General features: G+C 50.1%; 1 protein-coding gene across 5 annotated transcripts in view; it reads left to right on the top strand.

Annotated features, from left to right (window-relative positions):
* UTP15 (UTP15 small subunit processome component) overlaps nucleotides 1-15,846 on the top strand; it is a 148,007-nt gene that overhangs the window by 23,140 nt on the left and 109,021 nt on the right. For all 5 annotated transcript variants that reach the window (XM_030193288.1, XM_030193286.1, XM_030193287.1 and 2 more), the window contains exons 3-4: nucleotides 8,015-8,107; nucleotides 8,364-8,548. In XM_030193288.1, coding sequence (XP_030049148.1) covers nucleotides 8,015-8,107; nucleotides 8,364-8,548 — 278 coding nt within the window. The remainder of the gene's footprint in view (nucleotides 1-8,014; nucleotides 8,108-8,363; nucleotides 8,549-15,846) is intronic.

The following is a 15,846-nucleotide window of genomic DNA, read 5'->3' as shown; positions in this document are numbered from 1 at the left end:
TATCCTCCCATACCTCTGGTGGGGAAGACTTTGTTGAAACTCAAGCAAGACCAAGGCACCATGATTCTGATTGCTCCCTTTTGGCCGCGTCAGATCTGGTTCCCTCTTCTTCTGGAGTTGTCCTCTGAAGAACCGTGGAGATTGGAGTGTTTTCCGACCCTCATCACACAGGACGAAGGGGCGCTTCTGCATCCCAACCTCCAGTCTCTGGCTCTCACGGCCTGGATGTTGAGAGCGTAGACTTTGCCTCTTTGGGTCTGTCAGAGGGTGTCTCCCGCATCTTGCTTGCTTCCAGGAAAGATTCCACTAAGAGGAGTTACTTCTTTCTATGGAGGAGGTTTGCTGTCTGGCCCTAGATCCTCGCTCTTGTCCTACACAGACCCTGCTTGAATACCTTGTGCACTTGTTTGAGTCTGGTCTCAAGACCAACTCTGTAAGGGTTCACCTTAGCGCAATTAGTGCATACCATTACCTTGTGGAAGGTAAGCCGATCTCAGGACAGCCTTTAGTTGTTCGCTTCATGAGAGGTTTGCTTTTGTCAAAGCCCCCTGTCAAACCTCCTACAGTGTCATGGGATCTCAATGTCGTTCTCACCCAGCTGATGAAACCTCCTTTTGAGCCACTGAACGCCTGCCATCTGAAGTACTTGACCTGGAAGGTCATTTTCTTGGTGGCAGTTACTTCAGCTCGTAGAGTCAGTGAGCTTCAGGCCCTGGTAGCCCAGGCCCCTTACACCAAATTTTATCATAACAGAGTAGTCCTCCACACTCACCCTAAGTTCTTGCCAAAGGTTGTGTCGGAGTTCCATCTGAACCAGTCAATTGTCTTGCCAACATTCTTTCCCCGTCCTCATTCCTGCCCTGCTGAACGTCAGCTGCACACATTGGACTGCAAGAGAGCATTGGCCTTCTATCTGGAGCGGACACAGCCCAACAGACGGTCCGCCCAATTGTTTGTTTCTTTTGATCCCAACAGGCGGGGAGTGGCTGTGGGGAAACGCACCATATCCAGTTGGCTAGCAGATTGCATTTCCTTCACTTACGCCCAGGCTGGGCTGGCTTTTGAGGGTCATGTCACGGCTCATAATGTTAGAGCCATGGCAGCGTCGGTAGCCCACTTGAAGTCAGCCACTATTGAAGAGATCTGCAAAGCTGCGACGTGGGCATCTGTCCACACATTCACATCTCATTACTGCCTGCAGCAGGATACCCGACGCGACAGTCGGTTCGGGCAGTCAGTGCTTCAGAATCCACCCCCCTAGGCCCATGTTTATTCTGTTCCAGGCTACACTCTCAGTTAGTTGGATAAGTTGTTTGGTCAATCTCAGTTATGTCCTCGCCGTTGCGAGGCCCAATTGACCATGTTTGTTGTTTTGAGTGAGCCTGGGGGCTAGGGATACCCCATCAGTGAGAACAAGCAGCCTGCTTGTCCTCGGAGAAAGCGAATGCTTTCCGAGGCCAGCAGGCTGATTGTTCTCTCAAACCCGCCTGCCTCCCCTTTGGAGTTGTCTTCCCTTGTCTTGTCTTGCTACATATGGGACTGACGAACACGAGCCGGTTCGGGCGGGAAGACGGCCGCACATGTGCGGTGCGCATGGGTGCGCGAGGACTAGCAAAGGCCTTTGCTAGTGAAGTTTCCGATTGGAGGGGCTGCCGTGGATGTCATCAGTGAGAACAATCAGCCTGCTGTCCTCAGAGAATACCTTCTACAGGTATGTGGCATTCGCTTTCTTCCTGCTCAGAGCTGGCAGCGGACGCCATTTTGAATTCTCCACATTTCGCGGCCTCCGTAGAGACGGAGAGCCCTGAGCCCGGGGGGGGGGGGGGGGAGGGGGACTTCAAATTGAGGCTAAGCGGTTAGCCCCGGATGGGATCTGGATGCCCAGGGCGAGTTTTTCTCCCCTGATTTTGTGTTGTTATTGCATAAAGCATACATGCTGAAAAGAGCTGTCCCTCAAGGGTCGTCTGTGGCCCCTTCTGTTGTTCCCCCCCCCCCCCCCCCCCCAGTGGATTCTGGCCTGGGACTGCCCGCTGAGGCTATTTTCCCTGATAATTGGCATAAAGAAAAGCGTAGAAGGGCTCATTCCCCTTCAGATTGTGGTGCACCTTCCCCCCCCCCCCTCGTGGTCGTGCTGTGAGGATTCGGAGAGTTCTGGCAGGCCTTCGTGGTCTGAGGAGCCAGAGTCAGGTGCAGAATTACCACAGGATCTGGATGATCCCTCCGCGGTGAGGATTTTCCACCGTGATGAGCTGCCAGCGCTTATTTCAGATGCCCTCCAGGTCCTTTCTATTGAAGAGCCTGACAGTGGCACGGCCTCCTCTGTGAATCCTAGGATGGCTAGTACCAAAAAGCCTGCTCGAGCCTTTCCTTTGCATGACTCCATCCAAGAGCTTATTTCTGCTCATTAGGCTGACCCCAAGGGACCTTTGAAAGTTTCTAGGGATTATAGGGCAATTATACCCTCTGCGTGAGGAGCATTTGGCTCGCTTTGCAATGCCTAAAGTAGATGCCCTAGTCATTGCGGTGACAAAGAGAACTACCCTCCCTGTGGAAGGAGGAGTTGCCCTGAAGGATATACAAGACCGTAGGCTGGAAGCAGCACTTAAACGGTCCTTTGAAATTGCAGGTCTTACTGTTCGGGCGTCTGCATGCAGTTGTTATGCTGCTAGAGCCTGCCTGGCGTGGTTGCAACAGGCAGTGGAACAGCCCGGAGATGGAGCGGAGCCCTTCTCGGATGTGGCTCCGCGGCTGGAGTCGGCCTTGTCCTTTTTGGCTGATGCCCTTTATGATATTGTCAGAGCTTCGGCTAAACAAATGGCAGTAGCAGTGGCGGCTCGCCATCTTATTTGGCTACAACATTGGGCAGCGGACATGGCCTCTAAGCAAAGGTTGGTGAAGTTGCCCTTTCAAGGCCTTCTCCTATTTGGTGAGGAGTTGGAAAAAAAAATTGTTAAAGGCCTGGGAGATCCTAAACCCTAGCGCTTGCCCGAAGATAGGCCGAGGCCTTCCTCCAAGGGCCAGGCAGTCCACTCCTCTTATAGACCTCGCTTCCGTGAAGCTAGAAGGTACCGCCCGGGGCGTTCTGCTGGGTTCACTTCTCGTGCCCGTTTTTCAGCAGAGGAACTCCTTTCGCTCGGACAAGCGTTCCGCAGCCACCGGCTCTAGGCCTGGAGTTCAGGGGTGACCCTCTCAGTGATGGTGCGCCGGCCCCCCTCCTCGCTTCCTGTCATCGGAGGACGTCTTTCCCTCTTTGTCGAGGAGTGGGCCAATATTTCCTCAGATCAGTGGGTTCTGGACCTGATCAGAGATGGCTACAGAATAGAATTCAATGCCCCACTAAGAGACATTTTTGTGGAGTCCCGATGTGGTTCTGCCGCCAAACGGGCGGCGGTAGAGGAGACTTTGCAAGGTCTGATTCAGTTAGGGGCCATGTCCCCGGTACCTCCCGCTGAACATGGCTATGGCCACTACTCCATCTACTTTGTGGTGCCGCGAAAAGGTGGGTCTTTTCGCCCTATTCTGGACTTAAAACAATTAAACAAGTCCCTGAGAGTGCGGCATTTCCACATGGAAACCCTGCGCTCCGTTATTGCTGCGGTACAGCCAGAAGAGTTTCTCACGTCTCTAGACCTGAAAGAAGCTTACTTGCACATACCAATTTGGCCCCTGCACCAGAAGTTTCTGAGGTTTGCGGCGTTGGGAAAACATTTCCAGTTCCGTACCGTGCCTTTTGGCCTCGCCACAGCTCCCCGAACCTTTTCGAAGGTAATGGTGGTAGTAGCTGCTTTGCTCAGGCGAGAAGGTATCAGGGTTCACCCGTACCTAGATGACTGGCTCATCAGAGCAGACTCTGTAACAGAGAGCTATCTAGCTACAGCCAGAGTGGTCTCAGTACTTCAATCTCTGGGCTGGGTCGTCAATATGACCAAAAGTCACCTGACCCCCTCGCAATCTCTAGAATATTTGGGGGCCAGGTTCGACACAGACTCGGGCTATGTATACCTACCCGAGCTAAGGTGGTGCAAGCTTCAGAATCAGGTCCGTCTGCTCCTGAGGATGCCCCGCCTGCGAACTTGGGACATTGTCCAGCTGCTGGGATCGATGACAGCCACATTGGAAGTGGTGCCCTGGGCGAGAGCGCACCTGAGACCTCTACAGTATTCCCTACTTCAAAGATGGTCTCCAGTTTCTCAGGATTATCAATGCAGACTTTCTTGGCTCCCTGCGGCCCGACTCAGCATGGAGTGGTGGCTCTCAGACAGCATGCTGCGGCGAGGAATGCCGCTGGCGCTCCCCGATTGGTGTCTAGTTGTGACAGATGCCAGCCTGAAGGGCTGGGGCACACATTGCAAGGGGAAGCATGCCCAGGGTCTATGGGCACCCGAGGAATCGGAGTGGTCCATCAACCGCCTGGAGTTGAAAGCGGTGTTTTTCAGGCGCTTCTGGCCTTTCAAGTGACCCTGGAAGGATTGGCTGTCAGAGTGATGTCGGACAACATGACAGCAGTGGCCTACATAAATCGACAAGGCGGCACTCAGTGCAGAGCACTGGCCGTGCAGGACGAACAGATTTGCCATTGTGCCGAGCTGCATCTTCAGTTTCTGTCGGCAGCTCACATTGCAGGTCAGAGCAACAAGCAAGCCGATTATCTAAGCAGGCATCAGATCGATCCAGCAGAATGGGAACTAGCAGACGAAGTATTCCTGCAGATATGTGCCAAATGGGGCAAGCCCGTGATGGATCTTATGGCGACAAGTTCAAATGCCAAAGTCCCGTGCTTCTTCAGCAGACGGAAAGATCCTCGCTCGGCAGGGTTGGATGCCTTTACTCAGCCCTGGCCTCCGGGCCTACTATATGTGTTCCCTCCGTGGCCCTTGATAGGGCGCGTGCTCCTGCGGATTCGGCAGCACCCAGGAGAAGTGGTCCTCATCGCCCTGGATTGGCCCAGGAGGCCTTGGTATGCGGACCTCCGACAGATGGTAGTGGAGGCTCCCCTTCTTTTACCTCTGGTACCGAACCTGTTGTCACAGTGCCCGGTAGCCATGGAGGACGCCTGCCGCTTTGGTCTTATGGCATGGCGATTGAGAGGGCGCAATTGAGGGACAAAGGTTATGCAAACACAGTCATTTCCACTCTGCTGCAGGTCCGCAAGCGTTCCACTTCCATGGCTTATACCAGGTGCCTGTTTGAGTCTTGGTGTGCTTCAAAAGCGATCACACCCATACGGGCTCCTGTCTCGCCGATTCTGGACTTTTTGCAGGATGGTGTACAAATAGGCTTGGCCTATAATTCCCTGCGGGTGCAAGTGGCAGCGTTGGCCTCCCTTCGTGGTAAAGTTGAAGGCGTATCTTTAGCTGCTCATCCAGATGTGGCACGGTTTCTTAGTGGGGTGCTTTGGCTCCAGCTTTCCGTGCGAGCACCCTGTCCAGCTTTGAACCTGGGGCTAGTTTTGAAGGCCCTGCAGGCTTCTCCTTTTGAGCCGCTTCGGCGAGCATCGGAGAAAGATTTGACACTAAAGGCCGTTTTTCTTGTGGCCATTACTTCTGCGAGACGGGTGTCAGAGCTCCAGGCGCTGTCCTGTAGAGACCCTTTTCTGCAATTCTCAGAGTCAGGGGTCATGGTTCGGATCGTGCCTTCCTTCAAGCCTAAGGTGGTTTCCGCGTTTCACCTAAACCAGCCTGTTTTTCTTCCTGAGGAGCAGTTTCTAGATTCATTTGGGCAGTTGCACCTTTTGGATGTGCACAGGACTCTGTTGCAGTATCTGCGAATTACAAATTCTTTCAGGACTTCTGATCATCTGTTTGTTTTGCTATCCGGTTCTCGCAGAGGGTCTCCAGCGTCTAAAGCCACTATTGCCCGCTGGCTCAAAGAAACTATCTTTTCAGCTTATCTGCTGGCCGGCAGGGCTCCGCCAGTAGCCTTTAAGGCACATTCTACTAGAGCGATTTCTTCTTCTTGGGCTGAAACTGGAGCACTCTCTCTTCAAGAGATATGCAGTGCAGCAACATGGGCTTCTAAGCTCTCCTTTGTCCGACATTACAGGCTGGATGTGGCTGCCAGGAGGGATGCGCGTTTTGGTGCACAAGTGCTAGCGCGTGGTGTGGCTTGTTCCCACCCTATCTAGGGATTGCTTTGTTACATCCCATACGTAATGGCTTCATCTGCTTGATGACAAGGAAGGGAAAATTAGGTTCTTACCTTGGTAATTTTCTTTCCTTTAGTCATAGCAGATGAAGCCATGAGCCCTCCCTGTATGATTGTCTGTATGCTGTGAATCTGTTTTTCAGGTTCTGTTCTAATTTCCTGAAGTTCCTTCCTTGGGAGAAAGTTGGAAAACAATCTTCAGGATTCATGTTCAGTTTAAATTTAGGAGGATGTGTTCATTCCCACCAGCATGTTTTTTTTGGAGGATGTGTTGATTCTCTCCAGGAGGCGTGTGTGTTCCCCTCCAGTTCTATAAATAGGAGGATGAGTTCATTCCCTCCAGTGTGTTGGGAGGATGTGTGATTCCCTCCAGGAGGCGCGTGTGTTCCCCTCCACTTATACAATAAGGAGGATGAGTTTATTCCCTCCAGGAGGATGTGCATTCCCTCCTTTGAGTTCATGCCCTTGTGATGGGCCATCGTTCGCTGTGAGGAAAGCTCTTGTGATTCCCATTGCGGTTTGCCATACTGCTTTGGAAGCTTCAAATACTGAAGAGGCAGTGGAGCTAGCTGGCCAAGAGGGCACTGTGAAAGTTTGAGTGCTCTCTATCTCCCCTGCTGGTTGATGGACATAACCCATACGTAATGGCTTCATCTGCTATGACTAAAGGAAAGAAAATTACCAAGGTAAGAACCTAATTTTCCCATTTATGTATTCAGTGAGTTGTTTCATCACTATGCCTTCCATGAGCTTGGTTATGAGCGGGATAGATGCTACTGGGCGATAATTGGTTAGGTCCATTGCGTTTTTTCTTAGCATCTTTTGGCAGCGGAGTAAGTAAGATGTTTCCTTTTATCCGTGGGAAAGCCCATTTTGAAGCCTGTGGTTTACGTTTTCCAGTTCAGTTTCGTTTCATTTATTTTCTGCCCACCATACATTCTAAGTGAAGAACAAGAAACACTAGACATAATAAAACAATAGTTGGGTGGTTTTATTTGTAGTACAAAATAATTAAATCTCCAAGTAGACCCCAGACCACTTTAAACACCTTTTGCAAATACTTGCATAAAAAGGATAGTTTGGGCCCTCATTCAGAAAGCTAAAAGATCAGTCCTCAGTGACAGTTTATTCAACCAGGCATTCTATAGTAGTAGACCAGTAATTACAAAAGCCCTGGCTCTAGGTAAGGACTGAGTGATGAGCACTGTTGAAAGACTTAAAGAATACCCTGGTTGATAACTGGGAAATTGCTGCCTGCAAATAAGAAGGCACCATGAAAGTGATTATTAGCAGTTGGTAGCCAGTGCAAATTTGGAAAATGGGGAGTAACGTGTTCTGTGTTTGCACACCCATTCACAAAACCATATTACAGAATTTTGAAGTAATAGCCTTCCTTTTAACAAGGTAACTGAAAGATTGACATGAATGAACTACAGTAATCTAGTACTGGAGCTAACACAGCATGAAAGTCTGACACATCGAGTAATGGTTTTCATGTCTTACAATAACTGCTTGTTTTTATTTCTAATATGTTACCCAATATCTTTCTGTAACAATAAGTGCCTATTTTCTAATCTATTTCCACTAATCTTGATATTTTGTAAGCCACATTGAGCCTGCAAAGAGGTGGGAAAATGTGGGATACAAATGTAATAAATAAATCTATGTAGTAATACTCCTCACTTGGGGCCTAAAACTTATATGCTCATCCAGGATAACACCTAAGTAAACTTACTGTTTCATGTATAACCTGCAATAAAATGCTTTGAGCAAGGAACCAGAGTCTAAAGTAATTTGGTACAATAAATAGCTGCTGTCTTACTTTTGTATGGAAGCACAATGTAACTGTTGTTGCTTTTTCTTTCTTTAGCCTCCCATTCAGATAAAGGAGTTTGGTGCAGTGACCAAAGTTGACTTCTCTTCACTTTCTCCATATAACTATGCAGTCACAGCTTCTACAAGGGTGAGTTTGAGCAGAGCCTACATGCTAATCAGTCTGACTGGTACCCATCTGCTTTCATTCTTCCCAGTTATGGCTTTACTGTCTTCCTGGTTTAGTTTTGTATGTCTTGATTAGATTGTAAGCTCCAGGCACTAGGAACTGTCCTCTATTTCTTGTACAGTGTTTATATCTGGTAATATGCAAATGATTGATCAATTTTTCCAGTGTGTCTGTGCATGCAGTTGCTGACGGGGTAATCACTCGTTATTTTTTGCAGATCCATATTTATGGTCGATACTCCCAGGAACCCATAAAAACCTTCTCACGCTTCAAAGACACGGCATATTGTGGTACATTTCGAGACGATGGGAGGCTGCTGGTTGCTGGCAGCGAGGATGGCGTGGTCCGACTTTTTGATATTGGTGGGAAAGCAGCATTAAGGCAATTTGATGGTCATAGCAAGTAAGATTGTTTTCTTTTCTTTGTAACCATTATAGTCGGTGTTCTCAAAACATGCACAAATCTTTTTTTTTTTTTTATATATTTTTCAAGTTTACAAATAGTCATTCAGTAAGCACTCAAGAGCTACTCATAGAAATCAGATTATAAACATAAGAAATAATCATAACAATATTAGAAAACTAAATTCTCTCGACCACGTTATTAGGAAATAGGGTCCAAGATTAAATGAAAAAAAAAAACACAAGAAGGCGTTAAACCAATAATGCTTCTCAGCCCACCCTAAACAGTGAACATATAGGTTACACAGTCACATTTACATCTTCCCTGAATTGTAGAAAATCTTCAGTTGCTTAGGGTCAAAGAATTTAAACTGCTGACCTTGATATAATACTAAACATGCACATGGAAAACGTAACATAACATTGTCTTCCAAAGACTGAACCCCTAGCCTTATAAACAAAAATTCTTTATGCCTCATCTGTGTCACTTTAGCCAAATCAGGAATGCTCGTATTTTAGACCCCATAAACAACGTATTGAAAGTTGTCTTAGTACAGTATTTCTATCAGGTTCAAGAGCAAAGGTAACCACCAAAGTGGTTCTTTGCGTTATCACTTCTAGCGAAGATTCCAGAAAAGAGGTCAAATTGAGTTCTCCTCCTTGAGGTAAATTATTCAATCAGAAGCTCTAGTAGATGGAATATATTGAGCTCTAGTAATCGGAGGCAAAGAGGAGAGAACTTCAAAATGTCAATCATATATTTTTTAAACATATCCAAGGGAGAAAGAAGAGGAGATTTGGGAAAGTTCAGTAATCTCAAGTTATTCCTTTGTGATTGATTTTCCAAATATTCCAGGTGCTTATTGACAAAGAACCTTTATTAAGGAAAGGAAATCTCCAAATTCTCCATAGTCTGTAATTTAGTCTTTAAGGTATTCATCTCAGCAATCTGCTGACCAGTGATGTGAGCCTGATTTAATACTGCTTCGGAAATCACAGCAATATCGTTAGTATTTTGTCGAACTGATTCTGACAAGGTTGATTGTAAATTACTAATTGCGTCCCACAGTGCTCTAAGGTCTTTTGTATTACCCTACTCACAATTTCAGGCAGGTTTTGATCCTTAGCTCTACTCAGAGTACTTAACAATTTCTTGCCCTAGTACTCTGGCTGCTAATTGTGGTGGTTGTTCTACTCCAATGGTAGAATTCCCAAGCCACAGGCTGTCCCCCCCCCCCCATGGCCTTCCAACTGATCAACCTATCGGTACAGTTCCAAAGAACCCTGCTCGGGCGTATAATTGCTGCTTGACTGTGGGGGAACCGTGCGTTCTACAGGGCTTAACGTTACCCCGCTCAAACTGCCGCCGGAAGCTTCCGCTACCGGCATGGGGGAAGAAGAAGACAAAATTGGACCTGGCTGCAGACAATATCGATCCAGCGTCGTCTGTCTCGCTGGAGGATCTAACGAGGGAGCAGGGGGGTTTAGCCCTCAGATTTTTGCTGTCCTTTTCCCCATCCTGTTTTCACAAGTCCAACGAGAATAAGATTTTAGTGGAGATATTGCTGCACAGACAGGTACGTCCTCTCACCACATCGCCATCTTGGATCGTCGATCAAAAACATGCACAAATTTACCTATGGGTTGTGCAGCCATGCATGCTATCTCCTCAGTCTCGTTTTTAACCGCCTTCTGTGTCTGGGACTGGCTTTACTAAACATTTATTATTTTGATCACATATCATCAACTTATGAATATTCACATTGTCTTCTGGTCTATTGGTGAGCTCAATTTGAGATAATGACATTAATTCACCAGGCTTTCAGTAAGAATGTTCCACTGTGTATAATGTAACTTTTTTTTTTTTTTTGAGAGTCTACCGCCTGCGCAGAGTTCTGCAATCTACGGACACATTTTTTTTTATAGATATTCCTTCCTTTCTTCAGGCTTGATTAGATGAATATTGTCCATTTATATTTTGGTTGCAGGGCGGAACCTATGGAACACTTTACCTTTGTACTTGCATTCTGTACAGTGGAGATTTTTAGGAAACAACTTAAAGCTTATTTATTAAATAAAGCTTTCATTCACTGATCAATTTATATTTTCCATATCATCAAGCTGATCAATCCATAGACTGGTGGGTTGTGTCCATCTACCAGCAGGTGGAGATAGAGAGCAAACTTTTGCCTCCCTATATGTGGTCATGTGCTGCCGGAAACTCCTCAGTATGTTCTCTATCTCAGCAGGTGGTGGTCACACACAGCAGCAGCTCTGGCTAGGCCTCCAAGCCTAATTTTTAGGTTTTGTTGAGTGCCTGGGGTTGAGGGCTCTTTTGAGCAAGTGCAAACCTGGTGGCACCAGGTCCCTCCTTTTCTCCCCCCTCCCGCTGGCTCCGTTAAAAAAAAAAAAAAAAAAATTTTGAACGTCCTTAAAGGCGTTTATTTCGACGTTTATTTAAACGTTTATTGCAGCTACTCACTGGGACACCAAGTCGTTACAGCTCGGAGCGGACAGCAGGTAATTTTTACCTTTTTATAGCGGGCAGGGGGTTCCCCGATTTATCTCCACGTGGCATATGGCGTCGGAGGGCGAGGGCGTAAAGAGTCGCTCCCCGGATCGCTTGGGCGCTTCTAGAGGGGATGCGGGGGTCTTAAAGCCTGATTCGCCCTTGTTGGGTGACAGTTTCGTGGCCGATGAATGTCCCGGTCCTTCCTCCGGCGTGGCGATTTTTCCCGCCATAAACGCTCATCCCCCGCTGCTCGCCTCCACCATCTTGGCCGGCCACGCGGCTCGGACGGCTTCTTCTTGGGCCGCCCTTGAGGTTGGAGACATTAATGCCATAAACGCCCTTAATTTGGGCGACGGCACAAAAGCGGCTAAAGTTAAGCGCCGTTCTTCCCGCGCGACTCCTTCGCGGAGTGTCGCGCCGGACGCCATCTTGGATGCGCAGCATGTCTCTCCCCCGCTCTTGCGAGCGCCGGTTGAGGGTGCGTCTAGGGCTGTTGCCCAGGCTGCGGAAGTACACAGTCTGGGGGGTTTCTCCCCCGAGTTTGTTTTGCTGCTGCATCAGGCCTTCCTTATGCAAAACGCTGCCCCTGCTCCCTCGTCTGGTAAAGAGGTTGAGGTTCCCAGAGGTAAACGCCCTCGGGTTGATTCACAGGCCTTGGAGGACTTTGTCTCCTCCGATGTAGATGAGGGCAGCGTATCTGAGGTCTCCCAACGGTCCTTTGCGGATTCCTTGGAGGAGACGGATCCCCGCTCGGATGGAGCGGATGACCCCTCTGCAGCGCGGCTTTTTAGCTCAGAGGATTTGTCCAACCTGTTGGTACAGGCCATGGACGCTTTGAAGATTTCCTCTCCGGAGGACGTCTCTCCCTCAGCCCCTGTTGGCTCTGCCATTATGCTGGGGACGAAGCGCCCGCCTAGAACCTTCCACGTGCATGATGCCATGCACACCTTAATTTCGGCTCAATGGGATGTCCCGGAAGCGAGCCTTAAAGTGGCTAGGGCTATGTCCCGCCTCTATCCTTTGACTGAAAGTGAACGCGAGGCCTATCTGTGGCCTACCGTGGATTCTTTAATCACTGCGGTGACTAAGAAAACGGCGTTGCCGGTGGAAGGTGGCACGGCCCTAAAGGACGCCCAAGACAGAAGATTGGAGGCGGCCTTAAGGTCGTCCTTTGAGGCAGCTGCTTTAAGTTTGCAGGCCTCAATTTGCGGCTCCTATGTGGCCAGGGCGTGCCTGACTATGGTGCAGCGGGCTTTCCCCTCGGATCTTTCCTTGAGGGCTGATTGGCCGGCCCTGGAATCGGGCTTAGCCTATTTGGCAGACTTGCTGTATGATGTCTTGAGGGCCTCAGCGAAAGGCATGGCTCAGACAATCTCTGCGCGGCGGTGGCTTTGGCTGAAACATTGGTCTGCTGACCACGCCTCTAAATCCCGCCTGGCTAGATTGCCTTTTAAAGGCAAGCTGCTCTTTGGGGTCGAGCTGGACAAAATCGTGACCGATCTCGGCACGTCTAAGGGCAAGAAGTTACCAGAGGTCAGGGCTCGGGCTAATACTCGCCCTGGTACCTCCAGAGGACGGTTTCAGGAAACCCGTCGGTACCGCCCGGGCAGGTCGGGCTCCTCTGCCCCCTCTTCCTTCAAGAGGAACTTCTCCCCCAAGCAGCATTCCTTTCGCAGAGACCGCCGTCCCGGAGGTGCTGCCTCCGGTCCTCCCCCAGGGTCTTGTACCCAATGACGGGGCCTGGGTCCACGCCCCAGTGCAGATTGGAGGACGGCTGTCCTCGTTTATGGGCGAGTGGACCACAATAACTTCAGACGCTTGGGCGCTGGAAGTCATCAGAGACGGCTACAAGCTAGAGTTCTGCCGACCCTTAAAAGACGGGTTTGTACTCTCTCCCTGCAAGTCTCCGGTCAAAGCTGTGGTAGTGCAGCAGACCTTGAACAATCTGATCCGCCTGGGGGCGGTCGTTCCGGTGCCAGAAAATCAGCTTGGCAAGGGATGTTACTCCTTTTTCTTTGTGATTCCAAAGAAAGGAGGTTCTGTACGGCCTATCCTCGACCTCAAAGGGGTCAATTGGGCCTTGAAAGTTCGGCACTTTCGCATGGAGAGTTCCTGGCATCCTTGGACATCAAGGAAGCGTACTTGCATATTCCCATCTGGCCTCCTCATCAACGCTTTCTGCGTTTTGCAGTAATGGGCCGACACTTCCAGTTCAGAGCCCTCCCGTTCGGGTTGGCTACTGCTCCGCGGACCTTCTCCAAAGTAATGGTGGTCTTCGCGGCCTTCCTGAGGAAGGAAGGAGTTCAAGTCCATCCTTATCTGGACGACTGGTTGATCCAAGCCCCCTCTTATGCAGAGTGCGGCAAAGCTGTGAACCGGGTGGTTGCTCTTTTGAGCTCCCTGGGTTGGATCATCAACTGGGAGTAAAGCCAGCTGCGCCCGACTCAGTCCCTGGAGTATCTGGGAGTTCGATTCGACACCCAAGTGGGCAGAGTGTTCCTGCCAGACAATCGGATTGTCAAGTTTCAGGCTCAGGTGGACTAGTTCCTAGTAGCCTCTCCTATTCGGTCCTGGGACTACGTGCAGCTGTTGGGCTCTATGCTGGCCACGATGGAAGTAGTGCCCTGGGCAGGGCTCATATGAGACCACTACAACAATCTCTGCTGCTGCGCTGGACTCCGATGTCGGAGGATTATGCTATGCGCCTTCCCTTGGACCCAGCAGTGCGCAAGGCGCTGAGCTGGTGGACGCAGACAGACAAGTTGTCTGCAGGAATGCCTCTGGTGACCCCGGAGTGGATTGTCGTCACGACAGACGCCTCTTTGATGGGCTGGGGAGCCCACTGCTTGGGAAGGACAGCGCAGGGGCTCTGCTCTCCTGCAGAGGCAAGTGGTCTATCAACCTCCTGGAACTCAGAGCCATTCGGTTGGTGTTGTTGGAGTTCATTCCCGGTACTGGTGTTGAAGCCTGTACGGGTCCTGTCGGACAATGCCACGGCTGTGGCCTATGTCAACCGCCAGGGAGGTACCAAGAGCGCCCCTCTAGCCAAGGAGGCCATGAATCTATGCCAGTGGGCGGAAGCGAACCTGGAACAGCTGTCAGCGGCCCACATTGCCGGAGTCATGAATGTCAAGGCGGACTTTCTCAGTCGCCATACCTTGGAGCCCGGAGAGTGGCAGCTATCTGCTCAGGCGTTCTTGGGCATCACGAAGCGCTGGGGCCAGCCGAGCCTAGATCTGATGGCGTCATCGGCCGATTGCCAAGTGCCGCGCTTTTTCAGCAGAGGACGGGACCCTCGATCCCTGGGAGTAGATGCTCTTCTCCAACGGTGGCCGACACAAGAGCTTCTCTATGTGTTCCCGCCCTGGCCCTTGTTGGGCAGGGTGCTAGACCGGGTGGCAAAGCATCCCGGCAGGGTAATCCTGGTGGGTCCGGATTGGCCCAGACGTCCCTGGTATGCGGACTTGATCAGGCTCTCAGTCGGCGATCCTCTGCGGCTGCCAGTGGAGCAGGGCCTGTTACATCAGGGTCCCGTGGTGATGGAGGATCCCTCCCCCTTTGGTCTTACGGCCTGGCTATTGAGCGGCAGCGTCTGAGACAGAAGGACTTCTCAGACAAGGTCATCGCCACTATGCTGAGAGCGAGGAAGCGCTCTACTTCTACTGCTTATGCCAGGGTTTGGCGTATCTTTGCAGCGTGGTGTGAAGCAGGCTCACTTTCTCCCTTCGCTGCTCCAATTTCTTCAGTGTTGGCGTTCCTGCAAGAAGGTCTGGACAAAGGCCTGTTGCTCAGTTCCCTGAAAGTTCAGGTAGCGGCTCTGGCTTGCTTCAGGGGCCGCCTGAAGGGTGCTTCACTGGCTTCGCAGCCAGATGTGGTGCGCTTTCTCAAGGGAGTTAATCACCTGCACCCTCCTCTGCACTCAGTGGTGCCTGCGTGGAATCTCAACCTGGTGCTAAGAGCATTGCAGAAGCCGCCTTTTGAACCCTTGTCGAGGACATCTCTGAAAGACCTGACGTTGAAAGCAGTCTTTTTGGTGGCTACCTCTTCAGCCAGAAGAGTTTCCGAGCTCCAGGCACTCTCATGTCGAGAGCTTTTTCTGCAGTTCACTGAGGCAGGAGTAACTATTCGCACAGTGCCTTCCTTCCTGCCCAAGATTGTTTTTCGCTTCCATGTGATTCAGCAGCTCTGTCTCCCTTCCTTTCGTAGGGAGGTCTACCCAGAGGAATACTCTGCTCTCAATTTCTGGATGTGAGACGAGTCATCATCAGATACTTGGAAGTGACCAATGATTTCCGGAAATCGGATCATCTGTTTGTCCTGTTTACATGTACTCGTAAGGGTCTGCAGGATTCTAAGCCTACAGTGGCAAGATGGGCAAGGAAGCCATTGCAGCGGCTTGGGTGGCCGCGGGGAAGGCCCATACCTTTGTCAGGCATTACCGCTTGACTGTGGCTGCTCGGGCGGAGGCCCGGTTTGGAGCTTCAGTGTTGCGGTCAGGGATTTCTATGTCCCTCCCTGGGTGAGTACTGCTTCGGTACATCCCACCAGTCTATGGATTGATCAGCTTGATGATATGGAAGGTAAAATTATGTATCATACCTGATAATTTTCTTTCCATTAATCATAGCTGATCAATCCATAGCCCCTCCCAGATATCTGTACTGTTTATGTTCTGGTTGAATTTTAGGTTCAAGTTTAGCCTTCAGTTACTTCAGGAGGACTTCGTGTTCAAGTTCTTCTTTCACTTGGATTCTTCAAGAGTTGAGACGAGTTTGTGTTACAGTGAG

Source organism: Microcaecilia unicolor, chromosome 2 (assembly GCF_901765095.1).
Source record: "Microcaecilia unicolor chromosome 2, aMicUni1.1, whole genome shotgun sequence".
Classification (NCBI taxonomy): Eukaryota; Metazoa; Chordata; class Amphibia; order Gymnophiona; family Siphonopidae; genus Microcaecilia; species Microcaecilia unicolor.
Note: the sequence above shows the minus strand (reverse complement) of the source record. Positions and strands in the feature narration are given on the sequence as shown.